Source organism: Talpa occidentalis, unplaced genomic scaffold (assembly GCF_014898055.3).
Source record: "Talpa occidentalis isolate TD23 unplaced genomic scaffold, MPIMG_talOcc4v2.1 talOcc4.9, whole genome shotgun sequence".
In the NCBI taxonomy this organism is placed as follows: domain Eukaryota; kingdom Metazoa; phylum Chordata; class Mammalia; order Eulipotyphla; family Talpidae; genus Talpa; species Talpa occidentalis.
In genome coordinates this window covers 14,451,311-14,469,203 of record NW_023605305.1, presented here as the reverse complement: position 1 = coordinate 14,469,203, position 17,893 = coordinate 14,451,311, and the positions used below count along the sequence as shown (strand labels likewise).

General features: G+C 53.8%; 1 protein-coding gene across 1 annotated transcript in view; it reads right to left on the bottom strand.

Annotated features, from left to right (window-relative positions):
• MAN1C1 (mannosidase alpha class 1C member 1) overlaps window positions 1–17,893 on the bottom strand; it is a 120,913-nt gene that overhangs the window by 60,628 nt on the left and 42,392 nt on the right. Inside the window, 1 exon segment of the mRNA XM_037500405.2 lies at window positions 13,624–13,720. Within this exon segment, the coding sequence (XP_037356302.1) occupies window positions 13,624–13,720 (97 nt within the window).

Below are 17,893 nucleotides of genomic sequence, written 5' to 3'. Positions count from 1 at the left end.
TGGTTCATATTTGTAATTTTGAACTTCTCCACAATGGGCATAGCTTTGTGATTAAAAAGGAAAAAAGAGATGGCGTGATTTTAAGGGTAGAAAAGGATCGTCACACTCAATTCCAACATGGACAGAGGGGCTGGTTCAGCTATCACCACTCTCCAGCTGAGAAGGGGGTATCCCCGGCTCCAGGTTCCCTGTCCGAGGAGAGGAGCTTAAAAACAAGAGGGTGGCAGCCTCCCTCCTGTGTCCTTCCCGTCACTCGACACGGCCTTGAAAGGCAGCCAGACGTGACGTGTGTCTTTCCGTCCGTGCAGCGCGAGACCGGAGAGGATCTGGTCGAAAACAAGTTTCTGTTACCTCACAGAGCCCCTTCCCGCTGAGATGAGAAAATCTGGGGCACAAATCAGCTCTTTGGAAGGAGAGACATTTTAACAGGATCAGCTGGAGGTCGGGGAAAACTGCAAAGTCTAAACATTCTTCGTGTCATAACTTTGTCAGCTGTGTTGAAGTTGACAAGATGCTTACCCAGCACCTCACGACATGTGCCAAATGGAAGTGGTTAAAAGCGGGAGCTGTAATAGCTACGGGGCTCTCGTGAGCTCACGCTGTCTGCCTCTGCTCCCCACAGCAGCAGGGCCCCGAGACCCTGGGGAGGGAATCGGGTTTCAGGACAGGAGCCCCAGGAGTCAGAGGGGCTGGCGGCTGGCTGGCTGGCGGGTACCCACCCTGACTTTTGGGGGTGCTGGCGCGGCACTGGCTGTGTGGTCCCGTGCTCCGGGGGTCAGAGGCCGTGCCTGCTGTCAGGAAGCAGCTGTCTTGCAGGGGACCTGGGGACTGGCGGCAGGAAGATGAAGAGGATGGAGGCGAGAGAGAGGCTGTTGTCACTCCCCCTGGGGAGAAAGGTGCCAAGGATTTCTAGGGGCCTGGCAGTTCCTATGAACTGAGAAGGGATGGAGATGATGACGGGGTGAGGAGCTGGGTCAGTGTGGCTGGGCCATGGGGTGAGCTCCTGGAGCGGGCGGTGGAAGACCCCGCCAGTGCCCAAGGAGCTGGGCCACTCGTGATCGCAGAGCAGCTCTGAGATGCTCACAGCAAGAGCTTCCCAGAGCCTGTCCTGGATCAGGCAGGGGAGGTGGACATGCACCCCGCCCAGCCCCTTTTCAACTGCGTGAGTAATGGTACCGAGCGACACCAGAACGACCCGGACCCACTGTCACCGAGGATGGGGTGAGCCCTCGAGTACTCATGGCCTGAAGGCACCCTCTTTTCACCCTGCCTGCCATTTTCAAATTCCCCATCACCAAGCATCTGCTGAAGGAAGACCCCCAGGTGCACGATACCACGGTGGTGGTTTTCCTCCGGGCTGCCACCTGCAATAAAGTGGGACCCCCGCCCAGGTGGCAGACTCAGCACTCACAGAGGGGTGGGGTGGGGATTGGCCCTTGCCAAAGGCACCCCTGGAGGGTCCTCTGGTTCCCAACCCAGGCAGTGCTTCAGTACCACTGCCGGGGAGTCTGATTTAAATACAGACCCCTGGGCCAGCTCAGACCCACTGAGTCAGACCCTCTGGGGAAGGAACCAGCAGATGTTCATGCTTGCAAAAATCCTGCAGGTGATTCTGATGCTTTCCCCTGGGAAAAAGAGCCACAAATTGGCCCTAACTGCTCACTTCATAGCGAGAGGTGGGCAAAGTGGACTGTCCAACATCACCCAGGCAACCTGGCAGAATGGGGTTGGGGCCCAGTGCTCCTGCTTGCCTGAAAGTCTTGACAATAGTAATAGTAAAGATGATGGTGACGATAACAGCAGTAACTACCGTTATGACTTGAAGCTCTTCACAGTTATTAACTAACTGAATTCTCGCAACATCGCAGAGGTAGGCACTCTTAATCCTGTTGTCACAGGAGAGGAAACTGTGGCACCGAGAGGTTAATTTGCTTGCCCAAGGACACACAGCCTGAAGACGCTGTGGACCCGGGCAAGGACAGGAGAGCCGACTGTCCCTGGCCTAGTCCCCGGGGCATGCTCTCAGATGGTGGCCCGTGTTATGTAATGTTCTGGTCTGGGGTTATTTGGGATTTTGTCCCCCTCGACCTGGGAGAGTTTACTAACTACCAGGCTCATTCAGGGACAAGGGACGCAAGAAACCAAGGCTGAGCAGTCTCAGAAACAGCTCCTTTTAAATCAGCAGACACCTCTGGACCCCTCTCCATTCGCTGTTACCTCTAAGCCCCCCGCAAGCAGCACCCAGACCTGACTGTGATCCAGGCAGGTGACACAAGGAACACTGGCATGGGGGGCTCACAGCCCCCGAGGCAGTGGGAACAGGATGCGGGGCTCAGGCCGACAAGCCTGGTTCTGCACCGCCGCCCGCCTCTTGCAGCTCAGGCAAGTGTCTCCCCTGGGTCTCAGTTTCCTCTCCCCATAACATTAAATGTTATCTTGTACAATTGTACTTGTATAAAGATGTATACAATCTAGGCTGGATTCATTGTTACGTTCTGTCCTCTGATTTTAGAAGAGATTAAAATACTTTTGTGTGCCCTGGGCACTGTGCCTAAGGGAGGGAGGGTGGTACATACACTGTACAGGGGTGTGTGGGGAGCGCCTTGCGGGGTACTGAGCCTCTGCCCTCCAGGCCTGCAGCCCCTGTCCCCTCAACACAGACACACGCCCCAGCCAATCTCCCTGAACATTCCACCCAGTGTGCCCTGAGGCCTGGCCTGTGCTGTTCCCCACCTGCGACAGAAATTTCATTGATGTGTGTGAAAATCTGCCACCTGAGCAGCTCTGGGACCCAAGCGTCCATCCCCACCTCCGCAGCTCCTCTAGGATGCCACCATCCCTGGGGTGAGATATGAAATAGGGGAACTCTAAAAATAGCCTCAGAAGCTCGCTCTGAGGCCCACCCTCTCTCTTCCCATGTGCTGTGCGGGCGCTCACTCTGTCGCTCTGTCCAGCAGAGGTGCCGTCTTCACGCGTAGTCATTTCCCCGCCTCCACTGGCTGTGCCAGGTCTTGCTCATTTTTGCACCCTCTCCCCTCCCTCATGCGCAGCTCAGAGCCTGGCGCATAGTAGGTGTTCAACACAAAGTTGTGGAACTGAATTATAAGAAATAACTTGAATTCTCCACTTCCCCATGTCCTACCGGTTACTTCCAGCAAAGCACCACGCAGACACATTCCTGGGAGCTGCTGTTCGGGGAGTAACGTTATTTGGGGGGCCGAGCCCTGCCTGCTGGGAATGAGAAGTAGGTGGAGGGTCTGTCCCAAGGAGGCCCCTCCCTCCCCATGCCCATCACTTGCTTGGCCATGGATGGGATGGGACGACAGCAATTATCCCCACATGGCCTATTCCCAGAATTCAAAGTTATTGGGGGAGAAAATGCAATTGTGCTTTATCCAGCCATTAAAAAAAAGAACAAGAGTTGTGGATTTCAAACTGCCTTTCAGAATTGATGAAAAGAAAAAATAAACTTGAGTATTTGCTCCAAATTGTGCTGACAACACATTTCCGGGTCTCTTTGTCCGCCTCTGGGCTCTCTTCAGAATTTTTCAACAATTCCTATTGATCCCTGATGGTTCTCATGCCGAGCATTTATGCTTGGGAGAGCAGGCGTCTGTGGAGCGGGGCCCGATCTGCCGCCTCAAAGGCCCCGAGGGTGGGGGCAGTGAAGTCTTGCCTTGCACCTTCCAGAGGGGAGGCCGGGGCTGGGCCCCTGCCCTACGTGGGGCCATCATGGCTAGAGCAGCACCTCCCTGCACTGCTGAGTCAGCTGCCCGAGAACTGTGCCAGGCCCTGGTCAGCCAATGTGACATGACCCGACAGTGGCCCAAATCACCTATTTTAGGACCCAGAATTAAGAGGAGAGACTGGATGTCCATGACGTACAAGGCACAGACCTTGCCTGGGTCACAGGGCAGACTGGTGGCGAAGAAGCAGTTAGGAGCCATGGCTTTGCTCCGTCGTCTTCTTTGCACATGAGTTTCTGTGCCCAAACCCCTCTCTTGTGCTTCTTCAGTCATACTTCAGGTCTCTGTGTAGAGGTCACCTCCTGGTGGAAACCTCTAGAAGCCAGTTCCTCCTAGAATGAGTCAGGGTGCCCTTAGCGTGAGCGTGCCTCTCCTGATGCTCACCTGCTTTCACTGGAGCCACAGTTCATGCAGCTGCTCCCCGCTGGCCTGAGAGGTCCCGTGGCATCTGTCTTGCTCCCTGCTGTTTTCCCTGCATCTAGAACAGCGTTTGGCACTCCATGACAGACCAACAAACGGTCTCCCATGACTCCAGTGACAATCATGTGAGAAGCTGCCATCATCCCCGTTCCACAGAAGAGAAACTGAGGCTCACGGAGGGACGAGTTACAGCTAGGGCTGGGGTTTGCAGAATTCATGTCTCCTGCCTCCCAGACCAACATGTTCTCTAGGAATATTCCACTTCCTGGCACTGTAACCAAACTGGGAAAGTTCCAGCTCACATCCTGGGTCTGCGTGTCACAGCTGGACTGGCCTGGGAAGTAGACAGACCCCCGCCTGGCACTGGGGAGAGAGTGTGAGGAGGACGTAATGAAGGACGATGCTGTTGCTATTTTCGGCTGCAAGGGGCACTTGAGGCTGCAGCCTAGGGAGCCCCAATTCACCCCCAATATAAGGCAGGAAGAGCAGGACTCTTCCAGACCAGGGCTGAGCAGGCAGGGCAGCTCCGTCCAGAAATCACGGTGGGGTAGGGGGAAGCTGGGCTTTATACGGGCAGGCTTGATGAGGAGGTAACATTCAGCAGGAGGCTAATACAGAACATACTGACAAAATCAAGTGTTGGCAAGGATAATGGAACAACTAGAATGCTCATATATGGCTGGCGGGACTACTTATTGACCCACCCACTCTGGAAAACTAGCAACATCCAAGCAAAGCTGGACACACGGATACAGTATGTCCCAGCGATTCAGATCCTAAGCAGTTCCTGACACAAATGACTGTAGGTCCCACTCGAGGCACATAAGAAGGTGTTCAAAGGCCCCTGATGGGAATATAAAATGGGGCAGCCACTGGGGAGTCTGGCAGTTCCTTAAGAAGTCACACATCGTGTTTGCACTTCCAGGCACACACCAAGAGAAACGGAAACTTATGTCCACACACGCTTGTTCATGGATGTTCATGGTGGCTTTTTTTTTTTATAATAGCACCCCCGAAGTAGAGGCAATCCATCGACTGCTGAATAAATAAAATGCATACCCACCCATGACATTACTGGGCAGTAAAGAGAAACGCAGCCCTGGCACCTGCTGTCCTGTAGCTGAAGCTGGAAGTGCTATGCTCAGCGACAGAAGCCACTCACAAAAGACCAGAGAGTGAGAGTCCTGTTCTGCATGTTCAGAACAGGCTGTCTAGCCATGTGGCGATGGTTACGGAACCGTGAATATAATAAGCCATTACGTCATAAACAAAAAGTGGCTGCATAGCACCTTTACCCCAAGTTACCAACTACTAGAAACAAAAATGCCCAGCAACAGTAGCATGGGGAAATAAATTTGAAAAAGAATGAACTACAGCTGCTGATAGAACTATGAGTGAAAAAAGCGAACCATAAAAGACTACCTACAATATAACAGGAAATTTTAAACGATCAAAACTGTTCTTAAGTAACAACTCAGACCAGGAGGGCCCCGCAGGAAGATTCTGGGCTAATGGAAATGCTTTCCTTCTTGATTTGGGGATGGTAATGGGGTATATCTATATGTAAACTTCATTGGGTTGTGCACTTCAGTCCTAAGTTATACCTCAAGCTTTCAAAAGTTATTTAAAATAAAAGGGCAGAGGCTCAAGTTTAAGGACTAGGTCGCAGACCCCGACTGGCAGACGCAGGGGAGTCCCACCCCGTCAGCTCTCCACCTGTCCATCCTCAGACATTGGACCAGATGGCTTTAAGGAACCCACCTGGCGCTGACAGCCTGAGATTTTGTGAATTCACACACCTACTTGTCACTGAGTTTGCTGGGTAATTTGGCAAGTGCTTGCTATCAAGGCAGTGTGGAAAAAAGGAGAGTATTGCTCGTCTGCTGTGGGCTCGGCTTTGTTTCCGAGGGAGGAAAGGCCTTTGGAAGCAGGCGGGTACACGCTGCCCCAAGAGGGTATGTCGTTTCACTGTGAGTCATCGCTGCACCCCCAGTGACTTGCTCTGGGAATAGATACCCTGACTCACGCCTCCCTGGCAGGAAGAAGACTTGCTACTAAAAATTAAAGATTTCAAGAGAACTAGCAGCAGCCCAAATAGCCTTTCAGAGGCAAAGAAAAAGAAGCCAGTATGGTAAGCAGCCGGGCATCAGAGCGAGCACTGTGCGGGCGCAGAGCAAAGCCCTTTGTGCTAGAGATGGGCTGAGGCCCAAAGGGGACGGCTCTCGCTGCGGGCGCCAGGACTGGGAGGCCGCCCCACGGCGCCCGGCCTCAGGCTTTCTTTTTACAACTTGCTACTATATTTTCTAGAGAAATGAACTGTGCTCTGTTCTGGTGGGAAGCCCTTTCAACAAAAAGAAAATGGCCAAGATGCATCTTAATTAGTATCTGCTTGGGAAAAAACTGGGGGAGGCGGATGCAGAGCCTGGTGCCATGCGTGGCCGGCCCACGCGGGCTGAGCACCCAGCAGGCTGGTTCAGAGGTGAGCATTTGGCTTTGATGATCACCCAGCACGACCGCGGGGTATTCTGATCTTCAGACAGCAGCTGAGGAACCATGGGTGTGTCATTCAAGACCAAGGGAGACCACCCAGGGCCAAGCGAGCAGCAATCACCACCGTGCGTGTGCGTGTGTGCATGCGTGCGTGTGTAAATATCCTCCTCCTCTGCCTTCCTTGTGCTAAAGCCTCTTCCACCAGAGACCACAGCTTTAATCCTATTTCCTCTGCACTTTGTCAGCCTCTGGCCTCTGGACGGAGCAGCTGAGGCTCCCCAAACATGTGACTACCAGGAAGGTCTGCTCGTTGCCCTGAAGCTTGACCCATTCTGTCCAAGGAATTGCAACACCACCACTTCTGAGGCTGATGACAGCTCTCTCTGAAAAGCCTCTAAGCCTGGTCAGGAGTGTGTGCCATAGCCTGCCAAAATCACTGAGCAAAGTGGCCTGACGTTGTTTTCCTAAGAACTTGGTGTTTTGTTTTCCAAAAAATAACAAACCAAACTCACGAAAGTGGCTATGTGTTCTATTGCCCAACGAAAGGGGAGACAGGAAAGGGATGGGGGCAGGGGCGGGGTATGCAGGGAAGGGACGGCCTTGCCGGGTGCGAGGCACGACCCTCCCCCCTCCACGGGTGAGTAAACTGAGGTCCGGACAACTTTGCAACTTGCCCAATTTCATTCAGCTGGTAAATGCTGGTGATCTGAATGTAGATGTGTCTCTGAAGTCAAATCTGTGCTTCCCAGAAATAAACAGAGAGACTCACAGGAACAGCATGGAGAGGGGGGAGCAGGTGGTTTTCAGGCTCTCTGGCAAAGTGTGCAGTTCCCCAGGCAGCCATCCTGGTAAAGGAGCACACCCACAGAAAGGCCCAGTGAAAGACTGGGTATGCACACGGGGGTGTGTGTGTGTGTGTGTGTGTTCAGGAGAGCGTGAACATTACTTCAGAAGACACTACTAAGTCACACGCCAAAAAGCAATTGTAGAAATGACATCTTGGGGCCTGGATTTATTCCCTCTTCAACATCATATTTGCTCCGTTTACAAGGCAAAGATGATTTTTCTCTCTGCCAAGGCCGAACATTCCCAGCCTGTGATCTGAAAATCATGCTGTGTTCATTTTGCCTCTTAACTCACCCAAGGCCATAAATCATCCCTGGAAACGGGGATTTGGTTGGCATTTCTATCGGGGATTCACAAGGCTGAGGTTGAATACAATTTGGGGCTCTCATGGTCATCCCGGGCCAGCTCAGCACAGAGGGGGCTGCTTTTGGCCACGCAAGCACCTCTGTTCTCCACAGAGAAGGTGCCTGAGACTGAGATTGGCTAACTAAGCAGGACGGCCGCTCTCGCCGGGTCAGCTGCTGACTCTAAGAGCACTCTGCGATAGAGAGGAGGTCAAGGTGACGGAGAGCATGAGAACAGCACGGCAAAGCCAGCCCTTCCCCAAGCACAGCCCTGGCGCAGGGCTCAGGGAAATCAGGGCAGGCAGAGACTGAAGGAGGCGACTCACTCCACGATATTTGCCCAGAGACTCCTATGTGCAGGGCACTGTTTCTTTCCTTGGAATATAATTAATCTCACAATTATTTCACAACAAATACCCTAACGGCAGCAGTTCGCAGCTAATGAGTACACACGGGCAGGTGCCTTCCAGCATGTGGGCAGGTGTTTTATTCACATCGGCGTTAATTCTCACAACTGTTGGGTGAGGCAGGTATTGTCCTCATTGCGCAGATGGAGACGCTGAGCGCAGAGAGGTTGAGAAACTCACCCAGGCCTCGTGATGAGTAAATAGCAGAGCCGGGATTTGAATTCATGCTGGTCTGGTTCTCAAGTCCATGCGTCTCTCAGCTCATCATGCCGGTGGCAGGTTTTTCGATTAAGTGCTTTTAGGTAAATGGGCAGAGACAGATATTTTCCTAGGGTGGGAGAAAAAGGGGAAAGCTGAACCTTTCTTCCAAGCCTGAGTACTGATGTCCTGAGTAGCTGATGTCCAATAAATGATGATGGCCGGAGCTGGCTGGTGTGACCTGACTGTGGCATATACGTTTCCCCTGCGTTCCAGGAGGGCAGCAGGGCTGAAATGCAACGTCCCACCCTGAGACCATGCCTCTGGCCCCCTCCCTTCTGGGCGGCCACCATGTGTGGTCACCGGGGACAGGGCAGGTTTGGAGTCTGCAGACTGTTGTCATGTCCCTGCTTGATGACCACGTGACTCAGAAGTCCTGGTACTCGCCACGGTTGTCTCCTCCTCTCTGGAAGAGGGATAAGGTTGGCCATTATCACCTTTCAAAGCTGTGAAGCGGGCACCAGAGAACGTAGCTGCCGCTTGGTTTGTGGGGCACGTGCAGGAAGCAGGTGGGGTCTCGGCCTGAGGACGTGCTCCTGCCAAAGCTCTGAGAACCCCGCTTCCTGCTTGTGATCTGGCCATGACCACAGCCTGTGTTTGACAACCTGGCCTGGATGATTCAGGGCATCATAGGGCGAGGGGTGCAGAGGGCACTGAGCTGGGACTCAGGGCACCGGCGTTCAAGTCCTCATCCTACAAGGGATATCTGGTGTCACCTCGGGTCAGTCCCACCCTCCCAAGGCCTGTTTTCCTCAACTCTGAGATGAAGGGGTCAGACCCGCCTACAAAGGGCCTCTCGGTAGCAACAGCCCAAGACTGTCCGGGGCCAGTGTCCCTCACTGCCAAGACAGGATGACGTGCTCACGATCTTGCTGACTTCTTGGGAGGATTAATGCTTGATAAGTGCTTCAAGGCCGACAGCTGGAAACAAGTGCAAGGTGTCACTTACTTCTCTACCGGAAACCCTTAAGCTGGCAGGAGGCCAAAGCATTCCACAGCCTTGAACCCTAAAGTCCTGCCTCTTCCCTGTTAACAATTCCATTGTAAGCTGCTTAAATGAAGGCGCACTGCCTGCTGGTGGGCTGTCCACCCACGATCTCTGCTGTGGGTCCTGGAGGCCTGGGGGCACAGGGCAGGAGGGGTCAGGGTTAAGAAAGCCCGAGAGCCCTTGCACGAGCACCTGGGTCCGGGGATTTGGGCATGCCCCCGTCAAGATGGGAGAAGCACGTACCATCCTAAGGGCCTTACATCCTCCTTATGCAGCAACAGAACTGGAAGACTGCGTCCTACAGCCAGGCATGAATCGAAGCACTTGCTGTGGATGAACTCATTTAATTCCCAGAATAACCCTGTGAAGTGGGTTATTCTCTCTCTTGTTGCCCCCAGTGTATAGACGGGACCCCGAGCCAGAAAGGTCAAGACACTTGCTCAGGGTCATACTGTGAGTAAGTGGCAGAGCAGGTGGCAGATCCAAGCAGCCTGGCCCCAGAGTCCATGCTCTCCAGCTGCTTATGTACTATCCCTCCCCCAGCAGCGACCCCTCACAGGCGAGGGAGCCAGCTGCCGTGAGCTGAGCTGTGTGCTGTATGACATCGTGACTACTGATCGGCAGCTCCCCCTGCCCTCCCCACCTGAACGTGTTCTGCACAGGCAGACTCGCGCTGTCACCTCACAGTGACAGAAGCAACACCACAAGTGCTGCTCGGTGCCTGGCGCGTCCTCTCTGATTGTCACTACCTGCCCAGGAGGCAGTGGCCTCTGCCCTGCTCCGCAGCCTGACGACAAGCTGCTAAGCGACAGGGGCTGCACTCAGGCCCGCTTGCACTCAGTGTTCACCTTCTTTCTCCCCCCGAGCTGGACACTAACTCCCCCATGTGACCACCTCGCAGAGGAAGGGGAAAGAGGCAGGAGGCTGTCCTGGTCTGGGCCACCGTTTCAGGAGGGGGCGTGGGCTACTGGAAGGGGGGTGCAGCTTGGTGACATGCCACCCAGGGGGACCAGACTTGGTGTCCCTTGTCCTCGGTGCAGCTCCTGTAAAACCAGCAAAGCGCAAATCACCATGAATTCCTTATCCATGCCTGCAGACACCCTCCTGGCTGCTGAGGGGAGAAGGCTACAAAGGCCTGTGTCCACGCTGACGTGCCCCAAAGTCTGGGCAGCAGCTCAGGGCCCAGTTCAATGACTCAGCCAGAGCAACACGGCAGGCATGCCCACCGCCTGTGCACTCCCCAGTCCAGCCTACTGTGGGGTCACAGTGATGGTGGCTAGGGTCCAGGACGATGCCACCCAGCCTCCACGCGAGTTCTGAAGACAGGGCAGGGTGACAAACAGCTTAAGCCAGGCTACCCCTTCCCCCCCAATCCCCTGTAGTCTCCTGCTACCTTTGGAGACAGTCTGGCTCTGAAGCCCCTCATGGTCTACCCCAGGCCAGAGCCTCCTCCAGGCTTCTGATGTGGCTGAGCCCTCATCCTTTGTGTGTCATCCTGGGCCTCTTTATCAGAAGCCACAGTAATCACAGCTGCCACCTATCAAGCAGGTTCTAGGTGTCAGGCGGGCCTGGTCTGGGGGGCTGACATCCTCATTAGCTCACTTTACAGAAAACTCAGGCTCAGAGAGACGTGATGCGCCCAGAGCCACACAAGCAGGGAGCAGTGAAGACAGGCCAGTGAAGCCATGAAGGATGGCCTATGTCCTCATCGTGACCACTTCCCATCTGTCCCTCTCCTTCTGAGAGCACCAAGACAGAACCCAGAGGGGCCCAGGGAGGGCTGCCAGAGTATGTCTTGGCAGGGTTGGTGGAATTTTCGCTATGCCACTTATCTCTTCTCTCTAGCAGTCAGCACCGGACGTGACATAAACAATCATTTGATGAATGAAAAAAAAAATCAGCCAAGCTCAGTTCTCCCTGCTGGGTGCCTGAGTCCTTCTACATACTCCCTTCCTGGGACCAGTTGCCACAGTTCATTTGCTGGTTGCAGAAGAAAGGCCCTGCCTTCCCACCAGGGCTGCTACAGACACTGAGTAACAGGGAGCCCCAGGCCTTGTGAAGGGTGGGCTTGGGTGCCAGAGAACTCAGGGAGCTCAGAACCTCACATGGGCTCACCTGGGCAACTGCCAAGCCCATATATCACAGTGGAAATTCATCCGCACTTGGCCTTTCTTTTTTGCATTTCAAACACACTCTCGAGTGACTTGGACTTGGCCACACAAACAGCTCTGGGCAGAGTGAGGACTTGTGCCCAGGCCTTCTGACTTAACCACGCCTGGCTGCCCAGCTCTGTGAATGGCTCGGAGATGGAAGATTGAAATGGAAGAGATTGAGATTGAAGATTGAGATTGAAATCACAGGCACTGAGGAATTTTACAAGACGGGACTGAGTTTAGCCCACCCCCTCCCAGCAGTGTTTCTCCATGGCTGGACGGTCTGAGCAATGGCAGGGGCCACACTGTGCACTGTCACAAGTCAGCCTTCTCCCCAGCCCCCTCCATCAGCTCCCCGAATATTTGCAAACTGTGCAGAGAGAAGGGAAGAAGAGGAGTCCTTTATTAGGTCCCTGACTCATTCTAGCCGACAAAGCCCCAACAACTCTGCTGAGAGCCATACCGGCCGCGGCCCCCCAGGGCCGACGTGGGGTGTTGGGGGAGGTCTGTGTCCTAGACAGAGAGGACAGTCGGGCTCCGAAACTGGAATCCACGTTCCATATCTGAGGTTACAGAAACATCTGTCTTCCTCCTCTGACTCAGGAATCCTCTCTAGGAATCTATCCTAAGATAACATTTCATGCGCAAAGATGAAAACTGCCGCATTATTTTTAACAGTAAGAATTGGAAACGGCCTTTGCCAAACCCGAGCGGGACGGCCACGTGAGTAATGGCACAGCCACGCGACAGGCGCGGCCATAAAAACACTCTTTATGAAAAAAATTAAATGAGTTGGGGAAATACTTGTGATGAAACATTAAGCCAAGAAAGAGCAAGGACATAAAATATGAAGGAATAAAAAGCCCAACGGAAGAGAAGATTGGGAGGAAATGGACAAAGATGGCAATAGCGGCTGCATCTCTGTGGCTGCGGGAGCTGCTCTTCTGTTCGCCAGCTTCACACCGCCTGGCGGTTTTCTCCCCACTGCCTGCCATTCCCGAGACAACCAGGAAGAAGGAAAAAGAAGTTTCCCGAATTCCAACCACCACCACCACCGTCCCATGGGGGTGAACTGTCCGGACAGCTGGAAGGTGTGGTGCTGATGGGCTGGAGGGAGGTCTCACGTCACCTCCCACAGCACACGTATACTTGTGACAGGCCACACACGGGTGCGTGTGTGTAAACCGGTGTTTAAGGTCTTCCTAGTTGTCATCTATCCTGACTCTTTGGTTCCTGACCTCAGGGGCCTGTGTCTCCAGGGCGGGGAGCACAGGTACCGACTCTCTCCTCAGTCCCCAGCTCCTGGCTGCGAGGAGAGGAAGGGACCAGGCTGCCTCCAGCATGTTCTCTCATGAAAGGCCTGCAGAGGGAGGGGCTTGCAGCGGGGACGGTGTTAGACTAGAAATCTGAGGCTGTGCCCAGAAGCAGGCACCTCAGTCTCTGTGAGAGATTTCCGAGGCTCTGGGTGAGGAAAGCCCGTGACCGGGAGGAGCAGGGGCAGCAGCAGGGGAGCCGCAGATGGCACGAGAGCTGTCCACACAGGCAGCGCCGTGCTGCTCCCCATCAAACGAGCTTCTGCTCCCGAGACCGCACAAGAGACACAGACCCCAACGCCTGAAAGGCCACACACATGCCTGACCCCATCGGAAACGTGTTGGTTTCTCCACAAAAACACCCACGATCACTCCACAGCCACACACCGAGGAGCAGACTCACGCTGGTCTCTGCCCTCCAGAGCTCTGAACTTTCCAGGCAAACAAGTTTCCATCCCTCACTGTCCCCGCTCACATTTCCAAGTTGAGTTTTAAAAAAATAAACAACAGGGACCCAGAGAGACGTGCTTGGGTCTCCCCAAAACCTCGATGGCTCAGAAGCCTGAATCGTCCAGGCCAAGAGAGAACACAGTCCAGGAGGGGGAAAGCCAGAGGGGATGCAGCAGGAGGGAGGGCAGCAGCCCCCGCATCAGCTCACCGAACATGCTGCCCTCGTAGCCGTCTTTCGTGAGCGGCCGGAGCTCGTTTTTGCCCATGGCGTAGCGCTTGTAGTTCTGCCAGGCGAACTGCATCATCTGCAAGAAAAGCAGGAGACAGAACCTGAGTGCGGCCCTCTGCAACAGGATTTGAAACCATTTTTAACAAATCATCTTAACAAGCTGAGAAAGGCAATGTCCTCTCATCATCAATCTATTCATGGTTAACTGACAGCCCCACCACGAATCCAGAGTCTGCTGTGGATTTCTTACGGAAGACACAAGAACAACTAAATACATTCCAACCATCCTTCAGTGCAAAGTGAAAAGACACCTCTTCCAGGAAGCCTTCTCTGGTTTGCCTGGCCTAAAGCAATCCTCTGAAGGGAAGGGAAGTGATAGCGAGTGTGTGTCATACTTTAACAGAACGATCCCTTGAGCGAGATATGGCTGACTCTGCTTTGTAGATAAGGAAGCAGGTCAAAGACTAGGGGTAACTTGTTCAAGGATACAAGTGAGTGAGTGTTGGGAACTGAAGCCATCCCCTGTGGGGTGCTATGAAGCTTTAGGTCTGTCTCCAAAGCCTGGTGCTCCCCTCTAAAGTCACTGTATGAGTCTCTTTGAGCTCCTTGGCTTGATCCACCTGGGCATCCCAGGCTCTGCACCCCAGTCCATCACTGCACTTTTCTGTTTCCCTGGCTCAGATCCATAAACTCCTGGAAGTCAGAAACTGCACTCTCTTGACTCAGTTTCCCCTAGAGCACCGGCACAGGCAAAGCAGTACAGGCAGCAATGAGTATTAGTCGACTTTGTCACCCAGGGCTTGATTTCTCACTACATTAGGGCAGCTCCCCTCGGGAGCATCATGTGCTTGTCCCTGGCTGCCCTTGGCCCTGGGAGCTAGAAGAGAGCGAGGTGCCAGCCCTAGTCTCCTCCCCCAGGTCTCCCTTGTTGGGCTGTACAGTGATTCCTTCCTGTCTTCTCATGGCTCTCTGCAGGAGGAGAGTGGGTCAGACACTCTGGGGCAGCCAGGGAGCAGTGGAACGAGCCCACTCCAGGCCTTGGAGGCATCGCTGAGGGTCATGTGGGTGGGAGGCAGCCTGTGTGGCCGAAGGAATTTAGACCCCAGGGCCAGAGAGGCCTGGGTTCTAATTCTACTTTTGCCACTGGTGTTGGCAGGCGGTTTAAAAGACTGGGCCTCAGTTGCCTCATCTTTGAAATGGGAATAAGCAGGTCTGCTTTGCCACACTCCTGAAAGGTTTAAACGAAAGAAAAGTAGCTGGAAATGTCACTTCCAACTGACACCGCAAGTAATCAATAAACACTAGTTCTCTTCCCTCCTCAGCCTTCTACGTGCCCGTCTAGTTTTCCAAGCCTCGTCCGCCCGCCCTCCCCTCCTCCATCCATCCCACTATCCAAATGCATCAGAATCTCCTGGGCTCAGCAGGTCTGCAGTGAGGCCCGAGAATCTGCTTCTCTAACAAGTCCACGTGGTGCGCCCACGGCCACATCTGGGGGCCAACTGATGTAGTCCATGAGGTCAGCTCACTTCCAGACACTGTCTGGCATCCTTTTGCTTTTCTCCTCCCATCTCCTGGCCTGCCTTCCTGCCTTGGCTCCCCTCTTTCTGTACCCCACCTGCCTTCTCCATGCCAAGGACTGATGCCTCTCTGCAGGCATGGCTGGACGATACCACTGCCTGCTGGTGCAGCCCAATGCACAGACCAGGCAGGCCCTCCCTGCCCATGGCTGGGACGCTCTGCAAAATGGCAGAATAATCTATTGCTAGTACCATCTCTCCATTCTGCAGATGGTGAAAGTGAGGCTCAGAGAGACAGGAAGTGGCCAGGGTGGCTAAGCAACAGGGCTGAGATCTGGCTCGCTCAACTCCCAGGCCACAGGGCCCACCCCGCGCTGAGCCCAGGACGTGGCTTCCCATGTGACACACACACACAAGTGTCGCGGGAACGCGTGCCAAGCTCCCGGCACGGGCGTTGCGTCCTGGTTCCGTTCCTCTGTTATTTTCTACTTATCTTGAATTGGCAATAACGGAAACTAATTATGGGGTACGAGCACTTCAGGGAAACTGGCCTCCTCCCTCAATCTCTCTTATCTGGGGGGCCCCCTCGATGAAGCCAGTGTGAGTGGAGCAGCAGGGAGGTGGTTGGGTGGGGGAGCAGCAGGAGGCTGTTAAAATATAAATGACAGAAGGAAAGAAGGAGCAGAGGTCGGGGGTGGGGGGAGGCTGCTCCCTACCCTCCAAACCCCTCCTGCTTGAGAGAGAGAGAGAGAGAGAGAGAGAGAGAGGGAAGTGGGCGTACGGAGTAATTAAGAGAATCATAGGTATCTACATGTTCTCAAAGGAGCTGTCACTGCAGGGACGTGGAGATGTTTGGAGCGTGGCCCATTCTCACAGTCATCCACGTCAACGGAGGGGAATGAAGGCACAAATAATCCCCGTGTCACTGGGACCGGATTCAGGAGGCAATCAGAGCTGCTCTTAGTCACACACACACACACACACACACACACACACACACACACAGGCACAAGCACACACAGACCCGCAAATGCACACGTGCCTCCCCCCGACCCAGGTCCTGAGCAGCTTAGCCCATGTGCTGGGTGAGCAGAGACAGGCAAGGCCCCGAGGCAGACGGTCCTCATTTCTCCAACACACTGAAGTGCGCACCTATCTGGTGTCTGGGCCTGTGCTTGGCCACAGCTGGGCTGCAGCCTTGGTGGGAATGCTCGCAGGCTCCCCTCCTACTTCCCTGCCAACTGCTTGTCTTCCTTGACTTCCCAGCTGAAAGGACATATCTTCAGGACCTCCCCCCAGGCACGCCCAAGGCGGACCTCCACTCTTGATGCAAAGTCCCTGCAGCCTGAAATTAAGCTTTAATACTTGGAAGTGTAGCGTAGGGTCCTCCCACCCCCATTCACTGCTGCCCAGCAACTCCTGCAGGGGCTGGAGGGAGAAGGGAAGGATGCTGAATGAACTGTAAGGAGAACCAAGAAAACGGGAGCTTAGCCTATGCAGGGAGTCAAGGACCACACACAGGTAAGACAGGCAATGGTCAGAGGGGAGAGGCTTGTGCACCACAGCAGCACTCAGAAGAGGACAAGTGTGTGTCTCCAAGGAAGCTTCACGGATACCCACGCGTCCTGATGGGACCCCAGGTAAGGCTGTGAAGGGCAGGAGACGAGGACAACCCATAGAGAAACTAATCTCAGTCTAGAACTGGAGATACCCGTCTTGGGCAACTCCTGCCCTCAGCTTTAGAGATGGGCTGTCCCTGACTTCATACTCAGCCACTTTTAGGACCTCAAAGTAGCTGCCTCTTCCTCCATTCAGTTCCTTAATAAAGGATTCAGTGACCCCTTTGGAGACCCCCAGTGTCGGGGTGCTCACCACCTTTCCAGGCGATCCACTGAGTGGCAGAGTTTCACCCATAATCACGTTCTCCCATAATCAGTCCAAATCATGCTCTCAGCATGTCATCTGTGAGCAAGTGAGGACCACTGAGCAGTCGGCACAACTCCCGTGTCTCCATCTCTGTATGGAGATGTTGTGAGAGATAGGGCTGAAATGCGAAAACACTCTGCCCTGGGACAGCTCGCACAGAAAGAATAGATTGTTTTCTGGTGCCTTTTTTTTTTTTTTTTTTAGGAAAAAATCACAGGTTAGATTGGCATGGTTTGCTCTTGAAAACTCATTTTGGCTCTTACAAATCATCATTCTTTGTTCTAAATGCTTGCAAATCACTAGCTTAAAACCCTATTAGTCTCACGAGGATGGTTACAATTAAACAGGATGGACAATAGCAAGTGTTAGCCAGGATGGAGAGAAACTGGCGCCCTTGTAAACTGCTGGTGGGAATGAAAATAATGCAGTTACTTTGCAAAACAGTTTGGCACATAAAGTTCACTCTGGAGGCACCGTGTCACCCAGCAATCTCACTCCTAGGTGTGCAGAAAGTTAACACAGCAAGCCAGAGACTTCCATCCTTGGCAGGTGTCTGGGAACTTGGAATTGGTGGGTGTTCTCACCATTCTCTAGCTGGCAAGGTGGGTGAGGTGTACCCAGACTGTACACGGTGCTTGTGCTGAGCACCTGCTTCCTTCCGGGAGTCTGGCATTTCGATGTGTTTTAGGCAGGGTGTGCCTACATGGCCAGCCCCCAACAAAAACCTCAAACACTGAGTGTCAGCTTCCCAGATAGACAGCACCCCTTGCCTGAGGTCACAGCTCAGAGCTGGAGGAAGGAAGCGT